Raw genomic sequence first — 20,697 nt, 5'->3', positions numbered from 1 at the left:
TTCCTGCATGTGCTATTTATCTAGCTTCTGTTTTAATACATTCATACTATTCATCTCAACTGTTTCTGTTTGGAAATTTCACATTCTAATCACTCTGTGCTTAAATAAGTTTCACCTAAGTTTTTATTGGATGTGTTAGTTGCTACAACCCACTTCACTTTGGACTCATAAGAACATAAGAAATAGGAGCGGGAGTAGGCCATCCAGCCCTTCGAGCCTGCCCCGCCATTCAATAAGATCATGGCTGATCTGTCGTGGCTCAGTTCCACATTCCCGCCCTCACCCCATAACCCTTAATCCCCTCGCTTATCAAAAACTCATAGAAGAGGAAATGTTTTTTCTATATCTATTCCATTGGTTTGATCATAATCTTAAACACATCTATAAGGTCATGCATCAACCTTCACTTTTCTAAAGGCCTCAATCCCAAATAACGGATGTACACTTACTTGGAGGGGTCTGTTCAAACTCTTCAAAGCCCTACTGTGCTACTTACTATGCTGGGGCAGCATAGTAATACAGTGGTTAGCACTGCTGCTTCATAGCTCTAGGGACCTGGGTTCAATACCTGGCTTGGGTCACTGTCTGTGTGGAGTTTGCACATTCTCCTTGTGTCTGTGTGGGTTTCCTCTGGGAGCTCTGGTTTCCTTCCACAGTCCAAAAATGTATGGGTTAGGTTGATTGGCTGTGCTAAAATTGCCCTTAGTGGTCTGAGATGTGTAGGTTAGAGGGATTAGTGGGTAAAATATGCAGGGATATGGGGGTAGGGCCTGGGTGGGATTGTGGTCGGCACAGACTCAATGGGCCGAATGGCCTGTTTCTGCACTGCAGGGATTCTATGATTTTAAGGTGCAGTAGGAAATCAAGTCATTTTGCTGTATTGACATTGTTAACACATATAAATATATATATTTTAAAAGTGCTAAGATCTACAAGATGTACCTCTTTTCTTTGAATGCATTTTGAATCACATAAGTTATAATTCAGTTTAAAAATTGCATAGCTTCCCTGAGGGAAAATTCTTCATAATGTAGTGTCCAGTGTGAACCTTTGAGGATTGTTAAGGATTTTGCAGCGTGTAGCAAGATGAAGAAAACATTAAAATAAACCTATAGCTGCGAGAAATTGGAAACAAAGGTAGAAAGTTTTAGAACCATTCAGTTGGAGAGCGAATGTCTGTGTGGGTACTCCCACTTGATTGTCATAACTTCATTGATACAATTTTTCTGGGAGTTTTAGATCTCACCTTACAGGAATACAATGTACAAACTCTGCTTAATATTGACTAAATGAAAGGACTGTGTTCTTTTATCTAATGAGAATCTCAAAAATAAAATGCAAAGTAGGCATTACATATTTTTAACCACTTTATTCAGATGTTATAGCACTTATTAGTACAAAATATTGAAAAAGTCATTATATACACAAAATACAAGTATTGATCTATACATCAATCCCACTGCTGGATGAGCTCATATAATTCAAAAGTTCCAAACACTATTAACTAAACATCCTAATAATACCTTATTTATACAGACATCCTTTTGAAATAGAGTCGTTCTGCTAGATCAGTTGTTCATTGGAGCTTAGTGTGTGCTTGTGAAGAAGATTATTTGGATCAAGGGTATTAGAGTTGTGGTGAAATAGAGAATTGGTTACGAAGTTTCAGTGTAAGATCAAGTACACAGCAGCAGAGGTGGATACAGAAATAAATGTAATGAAAGCTGATTTGGAAATAAAGAGCTGGCCAGAGGGAGATGTAAAATATTTTTAACAGAAAGCAATGAAAAATAGGTAAAACAAAAAGGGGACAAAAAGTCCCAGGATGGTTGGGGAAGTTAATAAAAACCAGCAGATGAGACAGACAAATAAACAAGTGAGAGAAGCAAAGACCAAAAGATAATGTTTTATTCATATGTACCGTGTAATAAAGTAGCATTATGAGATAAACATAATGCAAGTTATTGCATTCGGGTGTAATTGGCTCTGAACTAACGTAAAAGTGGCAAAGCAGATGAATACAAAAGAGGGATAAATTTTTTTTTCATCTTTTACTTTATTTATGTCGCTTTGTTACTTGTTGGGATTGTAATAAATTAATATCAAGTCTTCTCACTATCTGTACATTGCCAAGATTGGAAGCAAACCACTATTCCTGCTATTTGTGTAAATATACATGCTTGCTGTAAATGCTGCCTGCTTTTAATTCATTGAATGACAGAGTTACAGAAACAGAACTCTAAAAAAAAACTGGGACTGTGAGCTGATATTAAGACAGTAATAACAGTGTATTTAGCGAAAAGGTTGTTGGACTAGTGACATCTGTGGTATAAATAAGTGAAGATAAACTTCTGATAAGTGAGTTTTTCTGCACAAACAAATGGACGCAATTTAAGAGTAAAGTGATTATTCACTAGGAACTGACAGAATAGACAGTATATACTATGAAGTGCCTTGCATCTTGTATTAATACAGTTCAAACATTTAAAAAAATAAAAAAGCTACACTTATTATTGTGAAGTAGAAATAACAGTTCTCGTAATAAATACAATGGCCATGTTGAAAATGAACACCACTGACCTTATCTTTATCAAAACTAGTTTTTGATCTTTTACTTTAAAAATAGCTTCTTGAGGACTTTAATTATATTCATACATTAATGCTGGTCAACTTATACTCTATTAAAATGTAACAAAAACATAAACCATTCAAAATACAGTCAATCACCCAAAACTTATTAGTTCATATTTCAGTTGACTATTCTTTTCAGATGTGGCAATGCATTGTACCCTGCATCTCAACAATGTTTTCTCAGGACGGACAAAGCACACCAAACCCTTTTTCTAACCTCTCGGTTTGCAATTCATTATAATCCAGTCAATAAAAATCTTTTGAGCATTTCAGAATGCAAAGGGAAAAATAAATACACCTTTGGCAGTCTTGTTTCTTTGTTGTGAATTTTACATTTCACTACAAAGTAGTGCAGTGACTTTATGTGTCCAAGACATATGCCCTATATGACAATGTACAACCATGGTGTATTTGAAAAGACATAGCATTCAGCACCATTTTCTTTTAGACTATTAGAATTGTCTAAAATATGGCAATATTTGACAGATTTATTATCAGTACAAGCAAGAATGTGGAAAAACAGTCAGTTACCATTCCAAATGCATATCTGCTTTGCTCCATATATATTTACCCCCACGTTTAAAAAACATCTTCTCATCAAACCCACTAAATTTAATAGCATTCTCAACGCCTACATCCAAGATAGATTTGGATGGATCTTTTCTCCCTTGGGTACAATCTAGAAAGCGCATCTGAAAAATATTAAGAGAACAGAGAGGGAAGATTGTTTATAAACAGGGAATTATAAAATGCTTACATAAACTATATGTACATATCACCTGTGAAATCTGAGTTCCATTAACATTTTATTTCAAAGATGACAATGATTTGAACTTTCAACTTCAATGAGGATGTAAAATAGCTGACATTGGATCTGTCTCCCTTTATGCATTGACTTCAATGCAAACAATAATCAGGCAGTTCATATTGCAGGCAGCATTTCTAACATTTCCAGTTTTACATCACTGCTAAACTAAGTCTTAGTGAATATGCATGCCAGTGTTTTTGTTCCTCCAACAATTAAAAACTGCAAACTTGTTACTTTACAGAATCTATTTAAAAACAATGTCAGATTTTAAGATGTACCAATTTGAGTATTTATGTGCATGTGTACCTGCATTATTTCCCTGGTCCTCAGTGAATCCCTAAAAATGGATTCAGAGGTGGGTAGGGTCGTAAAGAGTGCTTTTGGTACATTGGCCTTTATAACTCAGAGTATCAAGTATAAAAGTTGGAGTGTTATGGTAAGGCATCGGTTAGGCTGGATTTAGAGTATTGTGTACAGTTCTGGTCACCTACTTACAGGAAGGATGTAAATAAGGCTGAAAGTATGCAGAGAAAGTTCACGAGGATGTTGCAGGGACTTGAGAAGCTGAGTTGCAGAGAGAGATTGAATAGGTTAGGACTTTATTCCCTGGACCGTAGAAGAATGTGAGGAGATTTGATAGAGGTGTATAAGATTTTGATGGGTATAGCTGGAGTGAATGCAAGCAGGCTTTTTCCACTGAGGCTAGGGGAGAAAAAAACCGGAGGGCATGGGTTAAGGGTGAAAGGAGAGAAGTTTAAAGGGAATATTATGGGGGGCTTCTTCACGCAGAGAGTGGTGGGAGTGTGGAATTAGCTACCGGATAAAGTGGTAAATGTGGAGTCACTTTTAACATTTAAGAAAAGCTTGGACAGGTTCATGGATGAGAGGGGTGTGGAGGGATATGGTCCAAGTGTTGGTCCAAAGATGTGCAGGTTAGGTTGATTGCCAGGTTAAAATTGCCCCTTAGTGTCCCAGGACGCGTAGGTAAGAGGGATTAGTGGGTAAAATACGTAGGGATATGGAGGTAGGGCCGGGTTGGGATTGTGGTCGGTGCAGACTTGATGGGCCTCTTTCTGCACTATAGGGTTTTATGGTCAATGGGACGAGGCAAAAAATGATTTGGCACAGACAAGAAGGGCCAAAAGGCCTGTTTCTGAGCTGTAATTTTCTATGCTTCTATGGTTCTATGGAATCCATTGTATTGTGAATTTGAATGCATTTCAATACTTAATCCTATGTTTGTGGAGTACACGAGAAACAATTAAGCTCCATTGTGACACCAAATGCAAAAGATCATAGCAATATTATTTCAGTCTGACAACTAAAATGTAAGAGAGAAGCCTGGCACTACACCTATTGCATATATATGTTTTTCCTATAAATATCAGTTTAACAGTTTCTGTCATCTATTTGAAGTTTTAAACATGTGACTTTAGAAGACAAACATTGAAAATTTCCATGCAGTTTTAATCTAGATTATATCTACCATTTCAAAAGGTTAGACATGTTTCCAATGAAAACAGAATTTGGAATATTTGTGAATATTTATGTCAGATTTGTCATTTGTTTAATGATGATGGATATAGTTTTGGAAGCCCTTCACCTGTCATTCTCCCTTCAATAATTTATCATGTCCTTTCAGTTCACTGACCCGCATTTCTCAGAAACAGAAATCATCATAAATTAAGCATGTTGCACTGAGTGCAACTGAGTGGTTATTCAATTAAAACATGGTTGTTAGCACAACATAGTTTTGCATGAAATTGACTAACATTCTCATGCTCCCTCTGAGTGCAATTCTATAAATATAATTATATTGAATTATACATCATAGAAGGAAGTCATGTGGTTCACAATGTCTGTACTCAGCCTTGGAAAGAGTTATCCGATTAGTCCAATCTCTTTGCCTTTAAATTTGAAGTATACATTTAATTCCTTTCTGAAACTTACTTTGAATTTGCTTCCACTAACTTCTTTGAATGAATTGTTCTCAAAGTATAACTGGTGTGAGGGTCTTTATGTTATATTAATCTTCAATTATAGTAACAATTTTTTAAAATATAGAAATAATCACGCAGCAGCACATTTTATATGCACTTTTAGTATACAAGCAGAATTAACGGGAACTTAACAAGACAGTACTGTATTATGTCAGGTGAATTAAGAGTGCTTACGTATTCATCAAGGATGAGGTAGGAATCTCGCATCTGTGGAGAGAACATACACATGAATCAGGATCACCGCAATCCTCTTTGCTCAACAGAAATGGCACAAATAGGTGCAAAATTCAAAACTACACCAATGAAAACAACACAAAGGCATAAGACTGAAGTAATAGTAAGAAAAATGCTCAAGTATAATATTAGCAGTAGGATAAATTTTCAATGTGGACAAGTTGTTATCTGCAAAGACCAACAAGAGTCAACAACAGAAAAAATGACGAAGGCTGATAACAATTATTAGATTTAATATGAATATGTCTATAGTAGTAGTACTTATTGTAATCTAGGCATATGGATAAGAACATAAGAAATAGGAGCAGGAGTAGGCCATCTAGCCCTTTGAGCCTGCCCCGCCATTCAATAAGATCATGGCTGATCTGAAGTGGATCAGTTCCACTTTCCCGCTTTCTCCCCATAACCCTTAATTCCCCTGTCTATCAGAAACCTATCTACCCGTGACTTAAATATATTCAGCAAGTAGCCTCCACCACTTCAACGGGCAGAGAATTCCAGAGATTCACCACACTTTGAGTGAAGAAGTTCCTCCTCAACTCCGATCTAAACTGCCCCCCACTTATCTTGAGGCTGTGCCCTCTCTAGTCCTGCTTTCCTTTCTAAGCGGGAAGAATCTCTCTACTTCTACCCTATCTATCCCCTTCATTATCTTATACGTCTCTATAAGATTCCCCCCTCAGCCTTCTAAACTCCAACGAGTACAGACCCAATCTATTTAGTCTCTCTTCATAGGCTAACCCCCTCATCTCTGGTATCAGCCTAGTGAACCTTCTCTGCACTCCCTCCAAGGCCAATATATCCTTCCGCAAGTGCGGCGACCAAAACTGCACACAATACTCCAGCTGCGGCCTCACCAGTACCCTATACAGTTGCAGCAAGACCTCCCTACTTTTATATTCTATCCCCCTCGCTATAAAGGCCAACATTCCATTCGCCTTCTTGATCACCTGCTGCACCTGCAGACTGGGTTTTTGCAGCTCGTGCACAAGGACCCCCAGGTCCCTCTGCACCGTAGCATGCTGCAGTTTTTCGCCTTTTAAATAATAATCTCTCCTACTATTATTTCTACCAAAGTGGATAACCTCACACTAACATTATACTCCATCTGCCAGGTCCTCGCCCTCTCGCTCAGATCTCTCTGCAGACTTTCCACACCCTCTACGCAATTTGCTTTTCCACTCAACTTCATGTCATCAGCAAATTTCATCACCCTACTCTCAGCCCCTTCCTCCAGATCATCTATATAAATGATAAAAGGTTGAGGCCCCAGCACCGATCCCTGCGGCTCTCCACTAGTCACCAACTGCCAACCAGAATAGCACCCATTGATACCAACTCTCTGCTTCCTATTAGACAGCCAATCCTCTATCCATGCTAACACCTTACCCCCAACTCCCTGCACCCTAACTTTCTATAGCAACCTTTTGTGAGGCACCTTATCAAATGCCTTTTGGAAAGCTAAAAACACTACGTCTACTGGTTCCCCTCTATCTACCGCACTAGTCACATCCTCATAGAAATCCAATAAATTTGTCAAACACGACTTCCCCTTAACGAATCCGTGCTGTGTCTGCTCGATCAAACCATTCTTTTCTAGGTGCCTCGCTATTTCTTCTTTGATGACGGATTCCAGCATTTTTCCAACTACAGACGTTAAACTAACCGGCCTATAATTCCCTGCCTTTTGTCTGCTACCTTTTTTAAACAGCGGCGTAACATTAGCCGTTTTCTAATCTTTCGGCACTTCCCTGGAGTCCAGTGAATTTTGATAAATAAGGCATCCGCTATCACCTTTGCCATTTCTTTCAGAACCCTGGGATGCATTTTATCCAGTCCCTGGGACTTGTCTACCTTCAGTCCCGGTACTCTATCAAGCACTACCTCTCTAGTGACAGTAATCGCATTAAGGCCCTCATCTCCTACCACCCTTATATCTTTAATATCCGGCAAACTATTCGTGTCCTCCTCCATGAAGACCGAGGCAAAAAACTTATTTAAAGCCTCAGCCATTTCCTCATTGCCCACCGCTAAATCCCCCCTCTCATCCTCCAAGGGTCCAACATTCACTCTAGCCAGTCTCTTCTTCTTAATAATGTATTACAGACAGGATGTACTACAGACATGTCATTTTTGAGATGAATCTTTGTTATTCTAGGCAGGATTCATCGGAGGGGATTGACTTTTTGCCCTGTCATCTTGAGATCAGTTTTCAACTGCACCTATGCTATTCAATAGGGAACCCAGAATAAACTTCTTTACCCAAAGAGCAGTGAGAATGTGGAACTCGCTAACTCAGAGAGCGACAAGAAGTGGTTGAAGTGATTGTTACAGATGCATTTAGACAAGCAAATGAGGGAGAAGGGAACATAGGTTTACAATTGTAGGTTAGTTGAAGAAAGATAGGAATAGGCTCGGGGCGGGGGTGGGGAGGCATAATGCTGGCATGAACTGATTGGACCAAATGGTCTGTTTTTGCACATTACAACTTATGGCTGTTACATTCCGGCTATTCACACTGGTGGGATCTTATTGTCCTGGCTACAGTGCACTCCCGCCGCAGGTTTCTCTGGGGTGGAGTCAATGGGAAATCCACTGACAGTGGTGGAACTAGAAGATGCTGTCACCAGCCAACGGTGCACTGCCTTCCATCATGAGAAACATACCGTGAGCGGGCCAGAGCTATGTCACAAGACAACTTTTATCTTTGTAACTGCCCGCTTCCACCTTTGCCCCAGTTCTGCTGCTGAAACTTAATCCATGTTTTTGTTATGTCCAGACTTGTCTATTTCAATGTACTCCTGGCTGGCATCTCCCAATGCACCCTTTGTAAACATGAAGTCATCAAAAACTTTCTGCTTTTTATCTTCTAACTTGCACCAAATATCATTCTTCTATCATGCCTGTGCTTTGCCTATCACATTGGTTCCTGGTTAAATAACATCTTAATTTTAAAAATAATCATCCTTGTTTTATGATGCCTTCATGGCTTGAACCCTTCTCATCTCTATAATTTCCTCTAGTCTTACAACCCTCTGAAATATATGCTTCCCTCTAATTCCGCTCTCTGAAGCATGCCTGATTTTAATCACTTCCACCGTTCATGTCCATCTCTGCAACTACTAGGCCAACAAGTTCCAGAATTTCTTCCCTCAACCTTTCTGCCTCTCTACTTTCTTTTCCTCCTTTAATTCGTTTCTTCAAATCTACCTTTTTGATTATGCTTTTAATAATCTGCCTAAATATCTCCCAATATGGCCCTGTGTTATATTTTGTTTTATTTTGTCTCTGAAGCTTCATGGGCTGTTTTATTATCTTATTTTCTGTTAATTTTATAATATTTTACTATTTCATGTTAAGTTTTCTTCACAGAAGCAAACAATCAGCCCTTCAGACTTGGAAGTGTATTTTTATTGATATTGTCATGATATACTTGGGTCGCAGATGTGACTGCTATTGCCACATCAAGCACAAAGTCCACTGCTCGCTGTCAGTGGTGAAGAACAAAGCTATATCTGTGATAATAGATATGCAGGAAAAGAATCACTTTTCACAGAAGCTGAAAGCTGATGACTGGTGATCATAAACATAAAGAAAAGCCCAAAAAGCTTCCCTCATCTAATTTTGCTACTCAAGCAGTACTCCAAGTTCTGTTTCGATTCCGACAACATTTTACCTTCTCATTAGATTCAGGCACAAGACACTTGATCTCTTTATGTCTCTCTAAAAATCTCTGAAAGTCTTCGCTGCTGATAATAAATGTTTCTGCATGTCTCAGAGCTTCTTCTCCAGCATTCTCCCCTTCAATCAACAAGCACTGGAATACCTGCATTGAATAAAATAAATACAATATTCAATATACAGAACTCATTGTCACAAACCTACTCATGTGATGCATGCATTATGTGTTCGCCAGTTATCAGAGTGGGCCAACTGTTCCTGTCGCCTACATCATTATTGCCAAGGTATGCTAAGTTATGAGCAGTGTTCTGATGTGCATTTGAACCCATTGGATTAAAACTGTAAAAAACAAATTTCATGATTTGAAATCAAAAAAAAGATTTTAAAATACACCATGCTCTGACTTTTGGGAGGCTTTCTGTTCACAACTATGAAGGAGAATTTTTGATCGTTATCAACAGGATTTGAAAGCAGGTCAGAGGCACATAAGAAGAACCTGGTGAACTATCAGTTACAAAGTTACCACCACAGTCCAGCATTATCATTCAGGGCACACTGAGCTAGAAAGTATTTTTCCTTCAGGATCCTACCCATCTGATGTTTCCACAGCTGGTCACCACAGTTGACTGTAGGACTTAGTCTTACTGTCCACTCCCAACATTTCAACTCAAAATCTATATATGGGCAGGTTTACATTTGCACTTTAAAGACAACAAGATATTCCAAATGAAACTTTACCTCTCTGGCCCCTTTGGTGGGCTTCTTTATCTTTAAAAACTCATACATATTTTCAATGCTAGAAGGGGAAAATGTCAAAAATGGACCTTTGCAATGATCATCACTAAATATGCAGAGCACATCTCAAATTGAGCCATCAAGACTCAGGTCATTAGGCTCTGATAAAACAATCAATATTAACACCCACAATGAAGGCAAATCCACTGACTAGAAATAAATTGTTCTCCACAATTATCTAAACATATTGCCCATATTAAAAGCATATTAATTTGGTTTGAAAATTCCTTTTACGCGTCTGCTGAGACATGCAAATACTTAAGGTCAGATGCAAACAAAACAATACTCAAGAAAATTAATTTATTAATAGGTCTTCCCAACTTCCACATTTCTTTGTGAGACCAATACACACCCTATTCTGATGGCAGCAATGAGATTTCGGCTGCTCTCAATGCTGTGGCCAGCATTGAGTCCAGCAGCTTTAGCTAGGTTAATTTACATAAAAGTTAAGGGATGTTCTCACACATGCACTCAAACCAGTTTTTCCACATATTCCAATGAGCGGAAGCAGCAACTGTCCCTGCTGGCTCAGGATGTTTGGAGTCACCCAAAAAAAGCAGTCCTCCCTGCAACAGATACACTAGAATTCTGCCCCAGTCCTCCATGTTCTTACGTTTCATTGCTTGAAACTGAAATCATGAAATATGACTCAATTGAATTACCTTCCATCTTACTGGGTTCAACATCCTGATTTGTTCATTCATATCCTCTTCAAGATTGAATCTGTTAATGACAGAGTTGATTTTAAAAGCCACTTGGTAATCCTTGCACCACTTTCTGACCTTTAGGAGGTTTTCAATGTGATTTTTGTTTCCCTGCCCACGGCCTATCAGACGATTGGTGTCTTCATCAAAACTGTCACACGAAACAGCCAAAATATCCAGGTCCTTACCTGTAACATCAATGTTGGACTATTAAGCATTAAGCTGCGGCAACATAGTTTTCAAAAGCCTGATATTAACTTGTTACTTCTGTTTTCTACAGGAAAGTGTATAGAAAAAAACTACCTGGCACTAGTTTACTGGCGCAGCACAGTGGCACATTGGTTAGTACAGCTGCCTCACAGCGCCAGGGACCTGGGTTTACTTCTTGGGCGACTGTGGAGTTTGCACATTTTCCCCATGTCTGTGTGGGTTTTCTCCACATGCTCCAGTCTCTTCCCACAGTCCAAAGACATGCAGGATAGATGGTATGACCATGTTAAATTGCTTCTTAGCGTCCCAAGATGTGTAGGTTAATTGAATTAGTAATGATAAATGTGTGGGGTTATGGGGATAGACTGGGGGACAGAGCCTGGGTAAGATACTCTGTCAGAGTTGGTGCAGATTCGATGGGCTAAATGGCCTTCTTCTGCACTATTGGGATTCTATGATACTACAAAATGGCAGCACTGGGTTGCTCTGGAATCAAACTGATTGAAAACTCTTTGTTGAGTTTCTAGGGTGAGTCAACTCAGGCAGCTGACACCTGTAGAGCCAAAACCCAACAAGATGCCAGTTTCAATACTAGATAAACTTGTCAGTGTGAAATGTTTGTCAAGGATGTGCTAACATATCTAAGGGTAGAATACCTTTCTTGAATCCTGTGGTTCAACTCTTTGAGCTCATGTAAATGAGGTTGATATGAAAGTGAATTTCTAGTTGCACTATACAACATTAAGTCATGACCTTACTAAAAAATGTTAATTCATGTCAGCCCAAGTGCCATGATATCAGCCGTTAGGCTACATATATTGAACCAGACATTGGAAAATCTATCTCAGTGAATCCCAACTAAGTGGGTTAAAGTTTTACTGGGGTCAGTGGGGAGGTGCCTCAAGCATAAATGAGTCATCTTGTCTGAGTTTCTACAGGTGTCAGCTGTCTGAGTTGACTCACCCTAGAAACTCATTTATGCTTGAGGCACCTCCCCACTGACCCCAGTAAAACTTGAACCCACTTAGTTGGGATTCACTGAGATAGGTTTTTGAATGTCTGGTTCAATATATGTAGCCTAACGGCTGACATCATGGCACTTGGACTGACATGAATTAACATTTTTTAGTAAGGTCATGACTTAATGTTGTATAGTGCAACTAGAAATTCACTTTCAGACCAACCTCATTTACATGAGCTCAAAGAGTTGAACCACAGCATTCAAGAAAGGTATTCTACCCTTAGATATGTTAGCACATCCTTGACAAACATTTCACACTGACAAATTTATCTAGTATTGAAACTGGCATCTTGTTGGGTTTTGGCTCTACAGGTGTCAGCTGCCTGAGTTGACTCACCCCAGAAACTCAACAAAGAGTTTTTTGCTCTATGTAGCTTAACATCACAACAAACAATATAATTACCACTTGGCAAGTACTTTGTTTACTTTTAACTCTTCTCAGCAGTATTTAGTTAGATATAAACTGTAATCTGAATAGAATATGTACACAGGTGTACCACCGATCTCAGAACTGAACACAAGTAGAATACAGATTACCGTAATTCTTGAACCAATTCTCGGTGATCCGACTTCCATTGCTCACAACGCTGACACTGGGCAGTTTCAACTCCTGTTTACAATACTGTACCAGCTTGCCCAGAAACTCCCCCCGATTGTGCAGAAATGGCTCTCCTCCTGAAAAATTGATTTTTTCCATACCTGGGCAAGACAAAAAAAAGTTTGGAATCAAATCTTTGCAATGTCAACAGTGAAGCTAATGGCATCAATATAATCCTGATGTTCACAGGACAGTCAGAAAAAGAGAATTCAGACCACAGAATAATAATGAATTAAATGAAGTACAAGGACAACAAAGTCAATTTAACATAGAACACTACAGCACAAACAGGCCCTTCGGCCCACGAGTTGCGCCGATCATATCCCTACCTACCAGGCCTATCTATAACTCTCAATCCCATTAAATCCCATGTACGCATCCAGAAGTCTCTTAAAAGACCCCAACAAGTTTGCCTCTACTACCACCGACGGCAGCCGATTGCACTCACTCACCACCCTCTGAGTGAAAAACATACCCCTGACATCTCCTCTGTACCTGCTCCCCAGCACCTTAAACCTGTGTCCTCTCGTAGCGACCATTTCAGCCCTGGGAAATAGCCTCCGAGAATCCACCCTATCTATACCTCTCAACATCTTATAAACCTCTATCAGGTCGCCTCTCAACCTTCGTCTCTCCAGGGAGAAAAGACCTAGCTCCCTCAACCTATCAATTTGCCTCTGGAAAGGTCATTCAACCCAGTGTATTCACATTATTAATTGCTGTATCCAACCATTAAGTTTAAAGTTTATTTATTAATGTCACAGCGAAGGTTACATTAACACTGCAACTAAATTACTGTGAAAATCCCCTAGCTGCCATAGTCGGGCACCTGTTCAGATACACTGAGTAAGAATTTAGCATGGCCAATGCACCTGACAAGCACACCTTTCAGACCAGGAGGAAGCCCACACAGACAGAAATCCATGAAAATATTCAAACTCCACACAGGCAGTGACCCAAGCCAAGAACCGAACCCGGGGTCCCTGGCACTGTGAGGCAGCAGTGCTAATCACTGTCACCCTAGGTACTTTTTAAGAGTACCTATCAGGTATTTTACAGGAATACTCTAGGATTATAGTGTTATTTCCTGAGCCCCCCCAGTTCAGTAACAAAACAAATAATGGAAATCTAGTCATGTCAGTTCACTAATGTATGGAATAGCCACAAGCATGTTAAATTCCGTAATGTTACAAGCGTGAAAATAAACCTAGGCAGTAGGGGCATGACCCATGGTGAGATATGGTCCCCATGACCAGATTGCTGGGACAAATACTGTAACTCATTTCCTGAACTAAGGCTGACACTCCATAGTCTGTCTTGGAGCAGGAAACATTTTGAACATGTCTTTCTCCTATTGTATTCTATTTCTATTCCTCATAGTACCCACTACCATTGCCCGGCAATGTCATCAATTGCTGTCTGTTGCCCGCTAGTCCACAGTCCAGCCTCCTCCCCTTTGCTCATCACATATCAGAATTGTGCACTTTGTACTTCTGCCCATTGCTGTAGCTACTACACACTTCCCTGTGAGTACGTGAATTAAAAAAAGTCCTACGGAAACATCAATTTTAAAGTAAATAATTGTCACTGATATCCGCCAATGTTTAGTTTATTATACTTGACCCGTATTATCAATCGCAACATTGCACTGTAAAGATATAAGAAGTTTCACGGGCTATTATTATTTCTTATGTGAGGACATCATCATTAATTATCCTCCCCCCGTTACTATTGCACATTGTTATTCCGAATGAAGGGACATTAAACATCGTAAGCGGATTCCGTCACTTACCGGCTTCCTTAAGCAGTTTCAGACCTTTTTTGGCTTCTTCCAAGGGCAACACGAAAGATGTCTTGGCGGTGTGGAAACAGAAGCCGCACTTGTAATTGCATTGGCGGGTGAAATGGTAATTGACACTGGTGGGACTTGGAGAGGGCTCCCTACTCTTCTCGCCCACCTTTATTCTTTCCCTCCTCCTCTCACTGACCCCATATCTACCCAAGGCTATGAGCTTCATCAACCACTGGGAGATCTCACCCACCCGGTCGATGCAGACTTGCAACAGAAACTTGATGCAAAGAACCACAACGTACATTTTTCTCCCCGGAGGTGGTGCTGATGTGATTCTCAGTGGCGATTCTGTCCCGTTACTAATGTTTTGGTATGCTAAGGTGTATATATGTACGCTGTATGACGCAAGGAAGAATGACTGGCATCAAGATACTGTTGCTAAGTTTCGGTTAATCAGAACAGAAATCGAAAGTGAAAACAGCAATAGATGGAGTCAGCTGTTAAGACAAACACCCCCAACTCGTGCTTCGAGAAAACGTGACTCTTATTCATTGTTGTCTTTTCGCCACGATGATTTCGCTGAAATGGGACAGGACTTGAAGACACTGCTGATATTGTCAGACTGTGCTAGACAGCCCCACTTCGGCAGGCAGAAGTGGACAAGCAGCACTGTTGCCGAGGGGGTTGACATTGTCGCTTGGCGTTGTGTGTGTGTGTGTGTGCCTCCTTGAGAAGAGCAGTGCTTCTTCAAGGAAGGCATTCCTGGAAGAAACAAAAGCAGAAAATGCTGGAAAATCTCAGTAAGTCTGACAGCATCCCTGGAGAGAGAATGGAGCCAATGTTTGGAGTCAGGATGACCCTTCCTCAGAGCTTCGTTTCAGATCCCAGCATCCGCAGCATTTTGCTTTTGTATTCTTGGAAGAGAAGTGGCAGTGAATCAAACACTAAGATAAAGGCAAAATACCACGTACGCTGGAACCTGAAACAAAAATGCTGGAGAAAGTCAACAGGTCTGATAGCATCTGCGGAAAGAGAATAGAACAAACTTTTCGAGTCAGGTGACCCTTCATCCGAGCTGAGGGCAGTCTGTCCCGGGGGGAAGAGGCCCTCCTGATGGGCACAAATGTAGGAAGCAGTCCGTGATTGGCCAGTTGAGTGACTCAATTGTCCTCCCGCTAGGCAGCGAATCTGTCATCTTTTCTGCTGCTGGCAAAATGTCATGGCAGATAATGGGCACAATCTGTATAGTTTTGTTAGCATTCTTACCTCTCAGCTCATCCCCAGATGGTAAAGTCTAGCTCACCATTTATTGTAGCCAAATAGAGCATCTTCCATATCTATTACTTGGATAGTGGCTGTCATAGATGCACACATTTGCCCAGAAACACACAATTCGCTACTTGCTGTGCTATGAAAACAAACACACTGCAATTCCTATGAATGTGCCACATATTCCCTCCACTCAGCCTGCATTCTCTCTCCTGCGATGTACCAGCACTTCGACCATTGCAAAAATTCCAGCCTTAGAAACTGTACCCGAGGGGAAAAAAAGAAACAATCTCCAGTTGGCTGGTGTTAGTTACACTGTGCTCTAATTTTCTAATAATTAGGTAATAATTAAGTAAATTTCTAATAAGTATCCTCCAAACCTGTAACTATTTCCATCTAGGACAAGAACAACAGATATCTAGGGACATCACAATCAGGAGGTTCCCCTCTAAGTCACTCATCATCCTAACTTGGAAATATTTCACTGTCGCTGGGTCAAAATCCTGGAACCCCCTCTGTAACAGCACTGTAGGTGTACCTACACCTCAGTGACTACAATGGTTTAAGAAGACAGCTCACCACTAGCTTCTCAAGGGAAACCAGGAGTGGACAATAAATGCTGGTTTAGCCAATGATGCCCAGATTTCATAAATTAATAAAACAACCTCTTAATTCTTTTGTCCAGATTTTCCTTTGCTGATCCTGTGTGAAGTGCTTCTCTGATTCTACAATCTAAAATTGTGGTAAAGTGCTCAAAGTGGGGGATGGGGGAACTTTGTTGGGAAGCTGTCAGTTACCATGCCTTGTGGTTTTGCATCTGTGCATGCTGCATCCTTCTTTATACCTTCAATAGCTGAAGCCACATCTCACAACACAGTGGTTGAAGCACATTCCCCGTTTACTTAGCTGGAGAGGGAACTTCGTCAATGAAGGCCACCACCTCCTTGGATCCTGTTTCTTTCCTCCAAATATCACTTTGCCTATTAAATCTATCAAATGAGAGTCATCCACAACTGAATGGCCATTATGTTAATCATGTTAGGCCCAGCTTTTGTGGGGGAAATTAATTTTGTGCTTGTTCCCTCACAGCTTTGGGACTATGTTTTATAGAATTATGACATTTCCATTCATTTCATGTCTTCTTTATAACAGTAAATCTCCTGCAGGATTCCTCTACGTGTAGTTGTCTGCATTTTATAGGAAGAGTGAAATGAACCCTCAGTTTCTAATTCTTGAGAGATTGAGAATGTGTGTCCCATGGCAGAGGGGAGTGGAGGTAAGGTGTTCACTTACCTGATCCTTCTTAGTGTGTTCTCTAAGTAGAATCTTCTTAATGTGTTCTATAAGTAGAACACACCAAGAAGGATCAGACAAATGAACACCTCACCTCCGCTCCCCTCTGCCTTGGGAAGCACATTCTCAATTTCTCCAGAATTAGAAACTGATGGTTCATCTCACTATGTGGAGATGCCAGTGCTGGACTGGGGTAAACACAGCAAGAAATCTCACAACACCAGGTTAAAGTCCAACTGGTTTATTTGATAGTAAACCCACAAGCTTTCGGGGTTTGCCCCTTCGTCAGGTGAGTGGAGAGTTCTGGTCTCAAACAGATTCTGTAAACTGTGTGTGTGTGTGTGTGTGCGCCTTTATATGCTCTGTTTGAGACCAGAACTCTCCACTCACCTGACGAAGGGGCAAATCCCGAAATCTTGTGGGTTTACTGTCAAATAAACTGGTTGGACTTTAACCTAGTATTGTGAGTCTTCTTACTGTGTTCATCTCACTATCCCAGTAAATTTGCTTCTGTCCTATTTTCTACTTTTGTGTCACCCCTTTTGTTTTGGTTCCTAACTGCTCTGCTTTTGTGCAAACATCACAGCATTACAAATTTCAGAATTAAATGGGATCATAGAAAATACAAAGAGATCAAGGAACGTTTGGAGTGCAAATGTGCAAGTGTACAAAGTGTGGTTAATAAGATTGGTGAGCTGCAACGTTGTTCTGTACATTACTCATTAAAGTGCTCATCTGAATTATTTGCAACAAAACCCATGTGCACCCTTACCCTCTGGCTAACTGGCATATGCATTATCCTTGCACCTGCCCAGCTGATAAGCAACTCGACCTGTGCACCACTTGTAGAACTTCTAAATTACATTTAGTTTTAGTATCTAAGCCAGTGACTTTGAGTAGGAATTAAGTGATGCTGTTGTGTCCTCATCATCACTGTCTTCTTTGACAAAGGGTCATGTGGACTCGAAACGTCAGCTCTTTTCTCTCTAACAGATGTTGCCAGTCCTGCTGAAATTTTCCAGCATTTTATCTTTTGGTTTCAGATTCCACCATCTGCAGTAATTTGCTTTTATCTCTGTCTTCTTGCTGTTCATCCACTGTTGGGCATCTGAAAGGGGAAAGGCACGAAGGGAAGAGGTTAGAAAATAAAATCTATCTCCTCACACTATCTGCTGATTGTAAATCATAGAAATCCTACAGTGCAGAGGGAGGCCCATTGAGTCTGCATCGGCAACAATTCCACCCAGGCCCTATTCCTGTAACTCTGCATACTTACTCTGCTAATTCCTTGAACCTACACGTCGCAGGACACTGTGGGGCAATTTAGCATGACTAGTCAACCTAACTCGCACATCTTTGGACTGTGGGAGGCAACTGGTGCACCTGGAGGAAACCCAAGCAGATGGGGAAAAAGTGCAAACTCCACACAGACAGTGACCCAAGCTGAGAATCAAACCCAGGTCCCTGGAGCTGTGATGCAGCAGTGCTAACCACTGTACCAGTACAGCAGAATTATGGGAAGAAGGGGAGGTAGAATGGAAGAGGGAGGATTAGATATGGGAATACTGTCATTTCAATGTCTTTGGTGGTCGTGTACTCAGCAATGGGTAATAACAACTAGAATTGTTGCCTGTATAGGCATCAGGATCCGCAAACATGCCTGTTCCGCTCTGATTAACTCCAGTTACTTCAAATTGTACATCAACTTGTCTGGTGAGAGTGAAGTGTGTATGTGAGGGTCTTGCAACCTGTCTGATGGATGAGGCTGTCTAGGTTGAATAGTTGGCAGTGTATGAAGACTGTGAAATGTTGGTGCGAGGTTGTGATGTGAGGCTAGTGGTATAGTTGACAGGATATGGCATTTGAATATACATTCACTGACCTTAACTGATTGTTTGAGGTCATTGAGCTTCTTGTGGCACTATGTCCAGGTCATTAGGTGATTCCTGACATCGACGTGTCAGTTCCCACTGCCTTCTGGATCTGGGGAAAGGCCTCCTGTGATTACAGAACAAATTTCCTCCCTTCTACCTACTTCACCAAGGTCCTTACAGCAGTTCAAAAACATTGAAGCTTGCTTTCTCCTATGTTTTTCGGATTCAGTTCCCATAACTGAATGGGTGGCATGGTAGCACAGTGGTTAGCACTGCTGCTTCACAGCTCCAGGGACCTGGGTTCAATTCCCGGCTTGGGTCACTGTCTGTGTGGAGTTTGCACATTCTCCTCGTGTCTGTGTGGGTTTTCTCTGGGTACTCCGGTTTCCTCCCACCATCCAAAGATGTGCGGGTTAGGTTGATTGGCCACGGTAAAATTGCCCCTTAGTGAGATGCGTAGGCTAAAGGGATTAGTGGTTAAAATATGTAGGGGTATGGGAGTAGGGCCTGGGTGGGATTGTGGTTGGTGCAGACTTGATGGGCCAAATGGCCTCTTTCTGTACTGTAGGAATTCTAATTCTAATTCTAACTCTTGCACATGCTCCAGTCACAGTGCATTTCCTATTTCCCCTTTAAGTCATCCAGGTTAACTTTGAACACTGCTGACTGGCTTTGAGTAGTGCTAGTCATCATCATATTGACGCCATAAAAGTAAAGTCTGTCTCCTCATACCATCTGTTGACTGTAAATCATTGAAATCCTACAGTGCAGAAGGAGGCCATTCGGCCCATCAAGTCTGCACCGGCAGCAATCCCACCCAACCAATTAACAGTGCTGTTAGACGCTGAACATTCTCAGCAGCAGCTGGGGTAGAGAAAATAACTAATTAAGAAGTACTGAAAGAGGCCTGAAAAACACGAGCACATGTACATAATATCAAAAGAAGGAGTTCTTTGCAAATATTATTAGTGCAGAAGGGTTGGAATGGTTAATTGCCACTGAAGGGTTGAGAAGATCAAGTGAAAAAAAGCAGCTAGGTAACATTAAAGAATTAAAGACTGCAGTCTCCACCAGAACAATACTGCCTTGATGAGAAATGTTAGAATAACAGCACTTAGAGCAGGAGGAGCACCAAGTTAGCAGGTCCCTGCATTTCACTCAACCGGCATATTCTCACCTTAGGGTTTGGGGCCTATTGAATTTAGCCACATGGACTCATACTTATGCACAATACTCTTTCCACTCACATTGTTCGCATCTTTAAGACTTGAATAGCAGGTCAGTTGTAAAGGCTCGCATTGTAATCAGTAATCTGTAAATTGTGTGTGCTGTAATATGCTCTGTCTGAGGCCAGAACTCTCCATCCACCTGACGAAGAAGCAAACCCCGAAAGCTTGTGAGTGTACTACCAAATAAATTGGTTGGACTTAAACCTGGTGTTGTCAGATTTCTTACTGTGTTTACCCCAGTCCAACGCCGGCATCTCCACATCACTTCTAGAGCGATCCCATTTCCCCTGCTCTTTCTCCACAACCCTCTGAACCTTCCCTGTAAATGCGGCGTCTTATTGTGTTGACTTTAACATTCTTCAGAGAAAGACACTGATCAGTATTCCAGCCGCGATTCCCTGGTCCCGACCCAGTTCTGTTTGGTTTTGGCTTTTATTTTGTGCTGAGCTACTGAACTCCATTCCTGGAAAGCAAGAACTTTCATTTCCCTGAGATCTCATTCGGCCTTTGGGACTTTCAGTTTCCAAACGTCACGCTAGTTTCCTGGAGGCTGTTTAT

General features: G+C 40.9%; 1 protein-coding gene across 1 annotated transcript; it reads right to left on the bottom strand.

Moving 5' to 3' along the window:
• Window positions 1–1,369: 1,369 nt before the first annotated feature.
• Window positions 1,370–16,131, bottom strand: rsad2 (radical S-adenosyl methionine domain containing 2). The gene is made up of 6 exons (XM_080192111.1): window positions 14,475–16,131; window positions 12,622–12,783; window positions 10,812–11,041; window positions 9,350–9,499; window positions 5,614–5,646; window positions 1,370–3,323 (listed from the first exon to the last, which is right to left on the bottom strand). The coding sequence occupies exons 1-6, from the start codon at window positions 14,776–14,778 to the stop codon at window positions 3,159–3,161; spliced, it is 1,044 nt and encodes a 347-aa protein (XP_080048237.1). The 5' UTR covers window positions 14,779–16,131; the 3' UTR covers window positions 1,370–3,158.
• Window positions 16,132–20,697: the final 4,566 nt, after the last annotated feature.

Source organism: Carcharhinus amblyrhynchos, chromosome 7 (genome assembly GCF_965287045.1).
Source record: "Carcharhinus amblyrhynchos chromosome 7, sCarAmb.v2.hapA, whole genome shotgun sequence".
NCBI classification, from domain to species: Eukaryota; Metazoa; Chordata; class Chondrichthyes; order Carcharhiniformes; family Carcharhinidae; genus Carcharhinus; species Carcharhinus amblyrhynchos.
This window is presented reverse-complemented; position numbering and strand designations above follow the sequence as displayed.